We start from the raw sequence: 15,581 nt of genomic DNA, 5'->3' as shown, positions 1-15,581 counted from the left end.
TTTTTTTTTTGTAGTTTTTGGCTGGGGCTGGGTTTGAACCCACCACCTCTGGCATATGGGGCCAGCACCTTACCCCTTTGAGCCACAGGCACCACTCAGCCTGACTTTCCTAAATAATGATTTTCCACTCCCTCTGCTCCTATGATGATGGCTGGGGATTTTTGTATTTCTGTATTTTATTCTAGGTCCCCATTATCCCTTTTAGACCTATAAGATGTTAAAATGGGAAAGTGGAACTCTTTCTACTCAGTTTCAATTCAGACATGATTGATACCTGGATACCAGAGCAAGACAATTCTGACCCCTGCAATATGCAGAATTTATAAAGAGAATGAAAACAAGCTCCCACACTCCACTCACTTACAGACACTTCAGGTAGATCAAGGATAAAATGAGCCCAGAGAGGGGAGAAAGAGAGATTAATGATAACATTTATAGATAGCTGTGGCCATTCTGTGAGTTCCTACCCTTTGCAGGAAGGATGAGGAGCAAGGACACTTTCTCATCTCAAGCCTGGTAAGAGGACTTCAAGGAAACTTCTAAAGGAGCTTTGAAATATATTTCTAGCAATTGAGAGATACAAAGAACTAGTACTTGCCTCCACATGAGAAAGCTGAAGATGACCATGGACTAGAGTCTGACCCTACCCAGGAAATTTGTCTGGAAGAGGAAAGACAACTGCTTTGTAGTGAAGACAGATAATCTTTCTACACTGAGATGGGTTCATAATCTCTTAGTCTATGGGATATGTATGAGTTACCTGTGGTTAAATGTGAGACTCACAGGAGAATCATGATCAATGGAGTGACTCTCCTAGAATGACAAGTGAACCCTAGAATAGACATGCATTGTTTTAGGTCAAGGAATATATATATATATGCCAAGGCATCATTTATTGCTTCTGTCTCAGGGAAGTTCTTAATCCACTGACCAATTAATCAGATGTTGGCTGTTTCTTCTATTTTTAAAAAAAAAAAAAAAGCAACACCCCCCCCCCACACACACACACATATACCAGCCAAATGAAATTTGCTCTTTGGATAGAACACAAAAGCAGGAATTTCATCCCCAAGATGTACAGATACACTTCATCTAAGGAGCTCATTGATTCCATCAAATGCATACGACTGTGTCATTTTTCAGTGAACTGCCTTCTTCAGAAGCAGAGACTTAATCCACATTACGATAGCATGCTCTTGTTTGATGGAGTGGAATGGAAGGCAGAAAACATTTAGTGAGACAAGTCTTAGCAATGACTTTGATGATGAGTGTGGGTGGGGTGGAAGAGGAGATGGCTAGAAGTCAGAAAGTGAAACTGACTCACCCATCTGAAAGGGGGACAGCTGTCACCAAAAGCTAACTCAGCTCTCACCTTTGCCCAACACTTGCCAGGCCATGTTTCATAAGGATGAGGATTGCTCTGACATACCTTCACGTTCTCTAGATCTAATCTGATAACCCACATACAAATCCACCACAGTCCGGTTACCAACACACAATTTATTGCAGTTTTAAAAATACAGACAATTATGTGGAAAAACAGGGAAACAGTATACATTGAAAACAAAAGTTGAAATTATAAAACCAAGAAAATTCAAAGATCATCTACCGGTAGCCATCCCTCTGACTGCAGCCCTGAGAAGTCACTACTATGTTGGCTTTTGACAGTTTTAGCCTGCCTTGATCACCCCAGGAAGGAAGCAGGGTCGGAGAGGAATCACTGAGAAGGAGAATTTTACAAACAAGGTTGTTCTGGTACACCAGCATGCCAAAGGAAATGCCCTGATTTGTAGTGTTTGCCAATTCCCATGCTATAAATACTCCCACCATAACCAATTTCAAGGATGGCAATAATTAATAACAGGCATGTAAAAAATCCTGAAAAATTAACAGTATCCTCTTGTAAGCTACTGCAAGCCCTAACCCACGTTAGCACACTGCTGCGTATAATATAACAAAGATCAATACCACCAAGATTCTATAAATATATGTTACAACTTTAATTTCCTGAGAAGATATGTTGTGCAAGAGCAATAAGGTCTCTAAATTTTTGGCTCTGTAGCTATTCAGCAGGCTTAAAAAAAGGAAAAAAAAAAGATAGAAAGACTTCCTAAGAAACATCTTGGCCTTAGGTTTAGCCAGCTCATGAGCCTTTTCTCTTAAACACAAAACTAAAAAAATTTAAGTTAGCTTTACATGTGATGATATTATTTCATATAATACAGCTTTTCACAAATAACCATAAATATTTAAACTTGTTTAAGGTGTAATATTAGATACCTTTCAATAAGAACCCCCCAATAATTAACAGAGTTCTAAACTTTTGAATTCATTTTTAAAAGTTGGCACATTTGACTGAGATGGACTCTTCCAAGTGAGGAGGGGATTGGGTGGGGGAAGTCTGAGCAGCATCCTGGGGCTTCCTGCTCCAGGTAAGGAAAGGAAAAGAAGTTGCCTGGTAAAGGAAGAATCTGTTGTAGTTTCACCCTACCCACCTTAAGCTGAAGAGGAATACGTTTCCTGAAAATTGAGTTTGCTAAATTGCATAGACTTAGAACATGATAGCAGAGATAACAATTCTAAAACTGAGCCAGTGTGACCCAGTGCAAAATCCATGGGCTCTGTGAGTCACTTGTTCTGTGACTTGTGGAAAGTTGCCTGTACTCCATCTGCCTCCATGTTCTCAGGGTTAAAATTTTCCCAAAAGTGCCTGCTCAACCAACCTAATAGAGTTGCTATATGATATACAAAAGCATTTTGCAAACCATGCAAAGCCATGCTTTTCAATGCTTTTTGAAAAGCCATGGTATTGTATATCATGATATACAATAATGTTAACACATACATACAAATTTCTGCAGTTAAATCAAATGATTACAGATGGTTACATTTTCTTTACAATTGGCAATGTTTATACACACACACACAAAGGGATGAATTTTCATGAAACCATAGGTTAAGGTTCCAAAAAACCTCATTGATCAGCTAGTTTTATAAAGCACCTTGCACCTTGAGGATGATGAAACCAAGGGAAATTCCAAGATGATGTCTATTCCATTTCATGTCACCTGTGCCTCTATTCCAATAATTCTTAGAGGGTTCTCTATTTTCTGGCATAATCATGTCTAAGGTAGGGTGTTGTTGGCATATCTGGAACCACCCTACCAGTCTGCATATTTTTTATTAGGAGGGTCTCAGAAGATGAGGATATGGGAAGAATGAAATAAAGCAGCCCAGGAATTTGAGAACAAGGCCAGACTATTGCCCTGGATCATTTTTGCATACCAGGTAAAGCTTCCATAGGAATAGGACTTCATTTTATTCCATCCAGGGATTCAAAGATCAGACAATGATTCTTTGAAGATCTTCTGTCCTTTGCTACCTATACGCATTTTATCACTGATTGAAATTGTTGCAGACCCAACATCAGAAGTAACCAAAGGTCTTTAGCTCTTCTTCTGAGTCTCTTTCAGATAAGCATGAGAGATGAAAATTCACACGGAGAAGAGTCCCGTTTGTGTTGATGTGTGTATCTGAACATACTGCAGGCATTGAAAATCTGCCCCCTCCAAACCACCCACCAGTATTTCTGCACATGCTAAAGAGGATGGAAAGACCAAATTGAGTGTCTAGGAGATGAATCAGAGATTTGCTAGCAAAACGATCCCCCAATATGTGTTATTTTTTAGAACCTGATGTTCATCATTGAATATCAAGTCTATTATATCTCCAGCATGGAATTCATAAGTCCCTCCTACATCATAGATTGTGGAATTGGATGTTAGAGTTTGTAGCATGGCTTCGTTTTTACGTAGCTGCACCGCAAAAGGAGCCACACCCTTGTAGGCTGTACTGGGAGCCACTTGGCCATAAATTAGATACAGTCCATCCTGAAGTATCTTCAGCTTCCCTTCAGGTAAACTATTCACACAAGGAGGTTTACGAGATGTCATCTGCCATTTTGAGGTTAACAGTTCTATAAGAAATTTACAAGGGAGAGAAAAAAATGGCAAACATAGTTATTTCATTATTTAGTTCACCCTATTCCAGTTCATTTTTTACCACCTACAAGTTGTTTCTTTACCTGGTCCAGACTAGTTCTTTTCAACCATAAGTTTAATATTTTATGTATCTAACTGCTCCTTATTTTAGAGCATTCGCAAATCCTAAGTATATCTCTTTCTTCAAGAGCTCTATGAAATGAATTTGGAATAGAAAAATGAACTAAGCTACTCTGCATTTCTTGTCAATTAATATTTGACAAGAGAGGAAGGAAAAGGAAGAAGGGAGGAAGGGAAAGAGGAATCACACACCAGAATTTTAACAACCAGGGTTGGCAATCCATGACTTTCTGTGCCTTTTCTGTGTAAATACTACTGTCTCACTATCAGTGAGACTTTCCCTAATCAATCTATATTTTAAAAAAAAAACAGTGCTTTCCTATCACTCTCTCCCTCTACCGTGCTTTACTTTCTTCATAGAAGATGCCAGCATCTAGCATATTAGAAAGTTGTTCATTTGTTCATGGTCTATCTTACATCCACTTGAATAGAACATCTTTCAGGACAAACCTATCTTTCTTCTGTTCATTGCTGTATCTTCAGCAGCTAAAAGAGTTTCTGGTACCTAGTAGGTGTTCAATAAATATTTCTTGGGTGAATGATACTTCCACATTCCTGAATTAGAGGCTTCCTGTTGAAATTACAGCTGTCCTCAGTTTTATAGGTATATATCATTCAAGATTCACTTGGAATCTCATTACCTAAACCCTTCAGAATAGCTACTGGTAAATTCCTGCGTTTACACATAGAAATCACTTGACTGTTTAAATGTAAATATCTCTGTTTTAATACTGGCACAAAGGGGTGAAAAAGGACTAAGACCAAGCCATTCATTTTCATTTTCTCGGGTATGTGTGGAATTTAAATGTTTGCCTAACATTAATTGGTTTTATACATTAGTGTGATTTCAGGGTCACAGGGTGTGTTCTTACCACCCAGCATCTTACCTGTTCTCTAATTCGCCATAATTTTTGTCCTAGGGGGCAAAGTCTTTGTCCCATAATTAAAAAGAAACCTCAATAAGAATATATCCTGGAAGAGGCAACACTTTTAACTTAAATTCTCATTCATATATAAATAATTAATATGGGACTACGAAGATAGATTCTGGAGTTGAATGAAGGAGGGATCTGCAGAGCAAGAGACAAAGTCTCCCTAGATCTGCAATGAATTCAGAGCTCAGTAAATGTCTTCCTCTTTGAAATATGAAAGGCAATAGACAGGTCACCGGGAAGACATATCACCAGCTCTCCTATTTAATTCTGTGAAAGTGGTCCCTGAAAGGCCACCCTAGCATCACTTTTAGTGTGGTTCTTTTACCACATCAAGACAGACTCTAAAGCACACAGAATGTGTGTGTGTGTTGTATTAAAGGACAGAATGATTCCATTCATTCCATTCCACTTACTGGAAAAGCAAAAACAGAACACAGAGATAAGTAAAGAAAGAGAAATGTCCTGATTCTCATAAGCCAAGAAAATGTGGTGATAGAAGCAACAGGGGTTGAAAATGTAACTCTAGAAATGTTCTGTTCTTGGCTGAAAAAGTGTTTGACCTGAAACCTGTCAACAATCACAAATGTATTTATTTGAGGTTTTGTATGTATTCTTAGAAATATTATAAGGCTCAGTATAAATGCAAACTTTAGGGTATTTTTTTCTAAGCAAATATCGTGTGACTCTAGGGGAAAAATTCTCAGAAGCTAAGATCAGAGGAGAAAGGAGTAAAGGAAGTGGTCACGCTCCCAACTCTCGTTCAGAGGCAGCAGAGGCACCCTCTCATGTACTCCACTGGACATTGGCAACAGGTGAAATGTGAGAGAGATTGTGAGGAAAGGTTGCAGACATCTGAAACTTGTGCTTTTTAAAACACAGTATTAGAAAACAGATTTCCGGAGCTCAGATCTCCACACCCTACAGGAGTGCTGTCCGTTCCTTCCCAGAGATGAGGCCTTCAATGTGAGCTTTATCGGTCATGGGCTTGCCTGGGTGGTTTGCCTCTGAAAGCCTTAGCTCCTAGACAACTGCCTAGCACGTGGCAAGCAATTATAAATAGTAGTTGAAAATTAATAAAACATAATACAGGCTTCCTCAAAAGCACTGGCACCCGCTTTCTTGCATTAAAAACTAAGAAATGTCAAGAAAGGCATACAAGATATGTTACTCACCAAACTTAGCTAGACAGGGCTTGTTAGCAGTCTGTTGGGGAAAGAAAACAGGAATTAATCAGTTTCATGACAGTGTCAATACTTTTTTGATTGATTTATAGAGCGCTTCAGATTGCTGAGGTAAACTATTATACTTTTCCATAGCCATAAAAAAAAAAAAACTCCGCCATATCTTAGATCTCTCCCCTTCCCTTTAACTATGACCAGCTTTATTCTTTTCCTTATTTCCTTCCTTCCTTCCTCCTTTCCTTTCTTTTTTTTTTCTTTTCTTTGCTTCCCTTTTTTTTTTTTTTCCTTTTCAGTTTACCTCTGTTGCCCAGGCTAGAGTACAGTGGTGTCATAATCCCTCACTACAGCTTCAGACTTCTGGGATCAAGTGATCCTCTTGCCTCAGCCTCCCTACTAGCTGGGACTACAGGATCATGCCACCACACACAGCTAATTTTTTCCATTTTATATAGAGACAAGAACAGGCTATGTTGCTCTGGCGAGTCTCCAACTTTTGATCTCAAGCAATCCTCCCACTTTGGGCTCCCAAAGTGTTAAGATTACAGGCATGAGCCACTATGCCTCGCCTATCCTTTACCTTTCATTACCTAGTTGCCCTTTGGGTCTTTTAAGTGAAAGATAAGGCCTCATTCCATCACCTAGCCTCTATCCACAGGACAACTATTTGATCTTGTACATTTCCCTTCTTGAGCTATAAAAGTTTTCTATAAACAGCAGTCTCCACATCCTAATCACTGCACAAGGTATTCTATTGACATGTGCAAAGAAAATAATGGAACTTCTATTTATGTTTATTTTTATTTAAAATAATACATCAACTCTAGAAATATTTACAACTCAAATTGACAAAGCTACCCTTATATAATATTCAGACAGCCACATGTCATATACAGTAACTAAGATACCGTGAGAAACAGTTTCAACAGTTTCAAACTGCTGCAACATACTGCAGTTTAGATGCTACAGCAGCGGTTCTCAACCTGTGGGTCACGACCCATAGGAACTGTATTAAAGGGCTGTGCATTAGGAAGGTTGAGAACCACTGTGCTACAGGATGCCATAAGTGCAGTTAATTTTACAAATCCAAGTGTTTAAATACCAAGTGCTCTGAAACACACAGAAGTAAAAGAAAGCATAACCATAATTTTTATACCATCCTAAATTCATTAGCGTCTTTATGGCAAAGTGCTTAAGAGACTTTTAAAACTTAAAGATGTTGCATGTTTCCCTTTTATAGGATTTCTCTGGCTTCTTTCCTAGGAATAAATAAAAGGGGGGAGGCAAGGGAAAATGTTGTGCGACTAGCTAAGATATCATTGTAGTTGTTCTTCAAGGTAAGAGAGCACAGAGCCTCTGACCAAGGTGCTAGCAATGGAGATGGTGATAAGTTTATTGGAAAACAGAGCCAATGGGAGTTCCCAACATGGACATGGGGTGATCATAAGAAGCGGCAAAGAAGACTTCAAGACTTTGGGCCTAAGTAATTGGAAAAAATAAAATTGTTATTCACTAAAACAGACAAGATTGAAGGAAATCAATTGTGGGGGAGGCAACAATTGCAAGTTTGTTTCCGGACATGTTAAGTTTGTGATGCTTACTATTTAGGAAAGGGTGTCAGTTAGGTGGCTGGACATACACGTGAAGCTGGAATTTACAGAGTCTGGGTGATATTTAGGAGCCTTCAGCTCACAGGTGATGCTTTGGGTGAGACTGTAGGAGACCACCAACTCAGTGAATGCAGATAGAGAGGAGCACGGGGGCCTTGCAAGGTTTACAAGTCAGTGAATGAGGAGGAGCCAGAAACGGAGAATAGGAAGGGAGGTCAGTGAGTCTGAAAAGACTCCAGCAGAGTGTAACATGTGGAACGCAAGAGAGGTAAGAAAAAATTTCAGGGAGGAGGAGTCATCAGCTAGTGTCAAATGCTGACTAGTCAAGAAGAGGACTGAGAATTGACTGATGGATTGAGCAACACAGGAGTCTGTGGATTTCTTGACAAAAGGAGCTTCTGGGAAGTGATGAGGGAAGAAGCTTAGGTAAAATAGATTTACCAAAGGGTAAATGGGAAGAGAGAATTCAGAGGAGTTTTCCTGTAAGAAAGAACAGAAAAACTGAGTGGAGCCTGGATGAAAGTGAAAGATCAAAGAGGTGGTTGTTGTTATTGTCGCTGCTGCTGCTCTGGTTTGGGTTTTGACTGTTGCAATATGAGAGAAATGACAACACAATGGTTGCCATTTGGTGGGACTATTCCAGTAAATCGGAGGAGTAAAATGTAAGAGAATTGTTGGAACAGTGTCCCTGAGTAGGTAGGTAAGCGGTGATAGGATCTAGTTCATAGGTGGCCTTGGAGAGGGGGGTGGACAATTTATCGATAGTGATGACAAATACAGTAAACATGACACAAATGCAGGTGAATGGTTGATGCAGAAGTTTTGGAACCTCTTTCATCCCTGTTTCTGTTTTCTCTTGAGGAATCTGGAGCCAAAGGTATCAGCTGACAGTAAGAATGAGTAAGAGTTATTAGACATTGAAGGAGAAGCCAAAGGTATGAACTAGTTCAGTAGAGGAAAGTGAATGGACTTGGAAAATACGGGTGTTTCCAGGGCAGCACTGAAGTCACACTTGATGGTAGTGGCCAAGAATTTAAAGTAAGACCATGCAACCAGTTCCTGTGTTTTACTTCAGACACAGCCAACTATGAAAGACTAAGAGTAGCCTGATTTAATCAGTGCTGGAAGTTTTCCCTGGCTGGGGTTTTGCCATTAATGTGTAATGAAGAGAGAGAGAAGAAAGTGAGTAGGTTTATACAAGGGAGATGTTATAATTATAGACCTTGGGATTCAGTTGTATAAGAAGGGAGGGAAGGCACGAATGGAGTGAGGGACAAGATTATTTTAATTTAAAAAAAACATCGCAATGGATTGAAAATTAGGTGTCATGACATGGAAAGATGCATTCTTCCGTATTGACCTATGTATCTTTCTGAGGTAATTTTTCAGCTGTGATAGTCAAAATCATGAACCAAAGTTAAATTAACTTTGAATAGAAACTTCAATGTGCTGTCCCATAAAAGGTTATACTAAGAGTAAAAAATAAAATAATCTATCATATTAAAATATTATTTTAATTATTTTATTAATGTTTATATTAGAAAAATATGCCATTTTGGTAAAAGCAAATGGTTTTGCATTGAGGAAAAAACACATTCTTTGGCTCATCCTTATAACCTTCTGTTTTGTGTGTTTTTTAATGTACATAGTATTTGTATATAACATAATAAACAGACATATGTTGAGAATTATACTGAAACATTGTGTTGATAGATTTAGTCAAATAGTCTAGAAGCTATTATTCTAAGAAATAAATTGCTGGGTTTCCAATAAGTGCTTTTGTTTTTATGATTATTTCATCCTCATTTTGGTGTTCCTTAGAAGAGATGCTGAAATTTGGTTTAATTGAACATATGATAGGCATCTGACAGGGACTCCCTTAACCCCAAATTCTTCATTTATAAAATACGAAAAATAATAGCATATAGCTTATTGGGTTTTAAAGGACTAATTCCTATGAAGAGCTTTGCCCAGCTATCCTGTCTGGACCTGCTCAATAAATATTAACTGTTTTGATAATGATGGTGATAATGAAGAATTGAATGAAAATATAACTACCTATATTCCCAGCATTATGTGCATATTCTGCATTGTAAGTGAGAGAAACGAATATAATTTATGGTCCTTCCCTCTCAAGTTTATAATCCTTCTAGAAAGATGTGATTATACACATGAAGCAATTAGGAAACAATCTGAATGTTAATGAGTGCCAAATACATGCCACAGATAGTATCTGTGTCAGCTACTATGCATAAGCAGAGAAACCTAAGGCCACAAATTAATTTCCAGAGCGGGAAATTCTGGATAATGTACTGCAGTAGCTCTAGCTATAGAAACCCACCAGTGTGGTAGTCTCTAATTATTGCCACACATAAAAATCTGCCTAATTACAAAATCATCAATTTAGTCTTTGAGGGAAGTGATATAGATAGGCAAGGAATATCCACATTGTTAAAAGATCTTGTTAAGTTTATGGCCATCGTAATGTCATTAATAGTAATGGTGCAAATATTAATCACTACCGTCTACTGAGAGCCTACTACATGCCAGGCATTATACTGTCCTATCAATCCTTTCTACAATTTGTTGAGAATGAGCGTGCTCATTTTACAGATGAGGAAATAGGGAAAAGAGGGATTAAGTAAGTAGCCCAAGGTCATGCAGCCTGTATGATTGAAAACTCTCACTCCAACTACTTCGCGGGGCAGTTTCTATACATAATTCTGGTAATGTCGAATAAATACCCACATCTAAAAAGCAGATGGGACTTTCAGTGTAGTTTAATTTTGCTTAGAAGGATCAGTTGCTCTTATAACCTCCTTTTAAGTCTAGATTTATATAGTAGGACTCAACAGGACCAAAACAATCATTCTTTTTCCAAACCAGCCCTAATCAGATTATCATTTAGACATGAAATCTATTGCTTTTAAGTGTAAGCACAACTTCCCTTTTTGGACGTATCCTTCATTTCACTAAAGCAGGAGACTCTCCTGAATACTTGTTTTCTTAGAGGCAACTTCTGTTAAGATGCCTTTCACTCTGGGATTAATGAAATTCCTTGGACTCATAGCCTATCCTTTTACTTAAATGTCCTCTGAAAGAAGAAAGGGGGGCAGGGAAGGAAAAAATTCTCCCCAGGAAATTTGCGCGGGTCTGAAAGGAGCCTAGTTTCCCATTTTACACTTTTTAAATTAGTGTCTAGAGATTCTGGAATATAGAGCGGAAACTAACATGAAGTAAAATTCTAAGGTTCACTGGTACTGTGGGGAGGTGGAAGTGGTCACATCCTAATGACTCACCATCTGTGCCAGCCACTCAGACCTCTTTTCTAAAGATATTTGTCACCAGTTGGGAAAGGGAAGTGCAGGTAAGCGGAAAGTGGAATGCATGAGCTTACATCGTTACACAGTTGACCAGGCCACTGGCTTTTCCCACAGAAACTAATCCTTCAAGCATCCTGTCAAAACAATATCCTAAAAGCTTTTTATACCTCATTAAATTTGGAACAAACCCTGCAGTATCTTTAGAAACAGAACCTTTCATGGAGAAAGTGCGAGCTCTCTAGAAGAGAGAATCCAGAGTCTGGACTTAACCCCATGAGTACTAGAGTTTGATTCTGGTGATATCCTGGATGACTCTCGCACCGTCTACTTCCTCTTTCCCTTTGCAAGAGCCACTGAGTAGTGACTTTGAGAAAAGCATTTCCCTCCTCTTCTGTGCATCTGTTCCTCAGTCAAATGCAGAAACTGATGATGCTAATATTCAGTGATCTTCAGGGTCATCATCTGGCTGATAAAACTTGAAGTAATTTTTAAAAGAAAAAACGCTTCCAAATTTAAGTTATTGCTATTCTCACCCTTCCTCTTCTTCAGGAATCTAAACATTCAGAATTTCTGACACTTCTTTCCTTTCTGCTCAAACGTCACTGCTCCAGAAAGTGCACATTGCTGCTTGATACAGAAATGTTCTGTTCTGTTCTTCCTCTAGAGAACAGGCTTGTGATTGGAAATCCCTCTGTTGCACCTCCTTGTATCAGGTTAAGGAATCCAAATTAATGGACTACTGGGGAAGAATTTGGCCAACGCTGTACCTACCCTAACTAAATTAATATCTATTGTTATTAGTTTAACAATTAATTAAGGAGAAGTACCTCCTCCTCCGGCAACTTGTCCCAATTGCTTTCAAATACCTTAAGTGGTAGAACCATATCTTTGAAATCTTTGCTGTCCATTCCCCTTAGAAAAAGGTCTCTGCAGTCATATCCCAACCCTTTCTTAGAAAGGCATGCACCACCTTATTTTCCCCAAGGCTCAGGGTCTTCAGATGTAACCAGAAATGGGAAAACATCTAGTACCAGGGAGGAAAAACATCTAACACAGACCCTGACTTATGTCCATACCCAGCGTACAATCCCATTCTCTAGGCCCACAAGGTGCAGCTCAGTGGGAAATTCCTGCTAAAGCATCAGGAGCTTCCCAAATAGACATGTGCTTCCTTCTTCCTCCATGAAGCCTCCCCTGACTGCCCAAGCCTAAAGTCATTGCCCCCTACTCTTGAATCCCTAAGGCACTTATGTTCACTACCCTTAGAGAAATTTTTGATCATTGCATGTTTTAGCTAAAAGAAACATAATCATTCCCCCTGCTGCCATTTTTCAAATGAACAAACTGAGAACCAGAGAGAGTAAATGGCTTTCTTGAATTTATACAGCTGGTTATTGGGAGACCTAGAACAAGAATCTAGATCTTCTTACTCTTGGCTCAGTGCCATTTTCTTCCTCAAGATACAGTAAACTCATTACTTACCTTATCCTGTCTTTCATTATCTTTTTGTATCTTTTCCCACACTAAGACTACATTTTATACCCAATTCCCTGAGGGGAAGCATTTTATTATACACAGTTTCATTCCACCATGAGGATACAGAGGAAAAAAAAAAACTTCTCTACAGGCATCTATTAGTTGACTGCTTTAATCAGGCAATTCACTCCATCTAACCCCTGCAGCTAGCATTTCACATTTTATGATAACTTTCATCTCAATACACTCAGATGAACCTCAAAAGCCATGTCATGACAAGATCAGAATTGTATTTACATATTGTAAATATGTATTTGTATTGTATTTGTCTCTTCCTCTCAACTCTCTCTAGCAATACTGAGGGACAATGATAATAGCTAGACTAACAAATGAATAAAGAATTATAGTAAACAGCAACCTTAGGTACTGGCATCTCCTTACCTGGAATGGGTAAAAAATGAATATTATGATGAAGCAAACCAATAGTATCAGAACTATTGCTATGCAGATGATCCATGGCTTCCAAGATGATCTCCGTGCTCCTCGAGGACCTGAATGGTTTAAAGGCATATTTTCCATGTGGTTCAAACTCATTTTTTGGAGAAATGAGTGCTGTGGAAGCAGATATTCAGAAGTGATGGGTTGAAGATGCAAACCATGAGCATATATTATGTTGAGTAGAAGTGGGTGTGGGAGGCGGAGTTTTCCTTCTGTTGGCAGGAGGACACTTTCCAGTCGAAGCGCTGACTCTCTTGGTACCAGGCCAAATCCTGAGAAGCAGAAGGCCAACAGCCAACACAAACACACATTAAAAAAAAAAGAAAACAAGAAAACCACCAGAAGGGAAGTTCAGAGGAAAATAAATTCTTTCCTAAAGCAAGAGGAAGTACACTGCTTGAGTCCAGGGCTCCTCGGGGGAGAATAAGTTGGTGTGTGCCCACCTAACAGAACACTCTAAATGATTTCTAGATAAGAGAATTGCTTTTTTATAAGAATGAAGTTTGAGATTAAGCTCTATCATGCTCCAGATATCATGAACATGTGAAGCAGGGGGTCAGGGTGCTGGAGAAGCTAAGTTGCATGGTTTGGAAAAAATCGACTTTCAATCAAGTGTTCATGTTGCATGCCTGAAACATATACCATTTTTATTTGCCAAATATGCCTCAGGAAGGCTAGAAAAAAAACTATAGTCACAAAAAAACTTTCATTCTAGCGCTAGAATGAACTAATGTTCATTCTGAGATGTTTTCTAGAAAACAGCAAGTGTGTTATGAGAATTTAATAAAAATGTATAAATACAACAAGTTCCATATTCTCATATTTCACCATTTTACAACTATGAAAACCCAGGGCTGGTATAAAATAGAAATAAAGTTATTATACAGAAGGCTATTTTCCTGCACCATGCCCCCAGCCTGAGCTTAATACTCTATTCCATTAAATGCTTCTATTTTTTTCCTGGCCCCCCAAACTGCTGATTTACTACAAAATCGAGAAAATCTCCTGGTTTTCTGTATTTCTGTCTCTCAATCTCTTAACCTTTTTTTTCAGAATGCCAGCCAGCATCATATGCTAGAGGGAACTTTTAAATCCAACGGACCTGAAGAGCAGAAGCTGGTGCTGCTCACTCTTACCTGTTCTGTGGCCTCAGGCACGTACCTGGCTACTGTGACTCACAGTTTCCTTAACTGTGAAATGGAGAAAATTTCCACCTTCCAGTGCTTTCGTGAGAATGAAATAAATGTTAGAATTTAGGTGTGTTACAAGTGTTAGATTATTTCTTCTCCATCCTCTGTAGAGATATGGTGAAGATTAATTCAACCACACAATCCCAGGAAAGAAAGAACATTCTCTATGTTTTCCAAAGGCTGCCATTCAACTGAAGTTCTCTTAAGTAAAATGACATCAAATGAAAGTATTTTAGAGAAAATCACTTCTTACTCTAAAAAAAAAAAATCAAAGTTATTTTTAATTAGAAAAAAAGCCTAGAGATTTAACATGCTCGTTTATGAAAAAGGAAACTAAGGATAAAAGAGATTGAGCTGTATCTCAAGCTGCCAATGGCTGATTAACTGTAGAGTTAAAACTGGATCCAAGTCCAAGGATACAGTTTTGTACCCCAACCATTTTTCTTAGAACCATACTATTTGCAACAGTATGTCTCACTGGACTGTCAACATTTTAACTTTGGCCCCACTTTACCTTAATTAATAAACTATTTCTAATGAAAATAGTTTTATTTTCACATGAAAATAATTTTTCAAGACTACAAATGTTTCCGTGGCTCCGCTTCAGCTGCTGTGATGCATGGACGAATAACAAACAGGCTTTAGAAGAAGACTCAGACCTTAATCCTGTAATTCTTGTAGTTGCATCATGACATGGAATTGAGACATGAGGCAAGGTCACAGGCACAGAATTTAAAACTGACCACTGAAAAGTTAACTTATTTCCTGCTGGCATTTTTGATCTGGTCCTTCTCCTGTGTCCTTTCCAAATTTTCGATGGAACTGCCTCTGCTTACTTACTTTAATAAACATTTATTCATATGAGAAACTTCTCCAAATAAAATTCACTTCCTCCTTCTGTCCTTAACCACGGTTAGGCTCTGGTATATCCTGATTAATTATTTTAACCTTATGAAAGTGCCTCTAGAAAGATGACATGCTTATCTCAATAAAACTACATTCCAAGGCTTCTTTCCTTGAGACAAGATTCAGGAATGAAGAAAAGGTCAAGTTGGGGCAGGTGACGGTAGGAAAGACTTTTTGAAATTCTAAAGCAATGAGTCACAACTGGTACCTCTTTTTTTTTTTGATGTGAACTATCAGGATTTCGTGTGACATCTCAGGATTTGGCAAGAGGTAAGTGAGCACCAAACTCTAACTTTTGTGGCTGTAGCCTGTCACTGGCTCAGATACTTGGGAATGAGGTTTTC

General features: G+C 38.6%; 1 protein-coding gene across 1 annotated transcript; it reads right to left on the bottom strand.

Annotated features, from left to right (window-relative positions):
- Positions 1–3,641: 3,641 nt before the first annotated feature.
- Positions 3,642–13,237, bottom strand: TNFSF18 (TNF superfamily member 18). The gene is made up of 3 exons (XM_003804093.2): positions 13,085–13,237; positions 6,229–6,259; positions 3,642–3,976 (listed from the first exon to the last, which is right to left on the bottom strand). Exons 1-3 carry the CDS (start codon positions 13,235–13,237, stop codon positions 3,642–3,644), a joined length of 519 nt encoding a protein of 172 aa, XP_003804141.2.
- Positions 13,238–15,581: the final 2,344 nt, after the last annotated feature.

Source organism: Otolemur garnettii, unplaced genomic scaffold (genome assembly GCF_000181295.1).
Source record: "Otolemur garnettii isolate 467f Iridium unplaced genomic scaffold, OtoGar3 scaffold00016, whole genome shotgun sequence".
Classification (NCBI taxonomy): domain Eukaryota; kingdom Metazoa; phylum Chordata; class Mammalia; order Primates; family Galagidae; genus Otolemur; species Otolemur garnettii.
Note: the sequence above shows the minus strand (reverse complement) of the source record. Positions and strands in the feature narration are given on the sequence as shown.

Bases quoted from the DNA above. Each gene is read 5' to 3' on its own strand.
- TNFSF18 (XM_003804093.2), bottom strand. From the start codon at position 13,237: ATGAGTTTGAACCACATGGAAAATATGCCTTTAAACCATTCAGGTCCT. The intron at 6,260-13,084 runs GTAAGGAGATGC...TTTCCCCAACAG, and splicing joins TCATTTTTTACCCATTCCAG to ACTGCTAACAAGCCCTGTCT. The intron at 3,977-6,228 runs GTGAGTAACATA...AATTTCTTATAG, and splicing joins GCCCTGTCTAGCTAAGTTTG to AACTGTTAACCTCAAAATGG.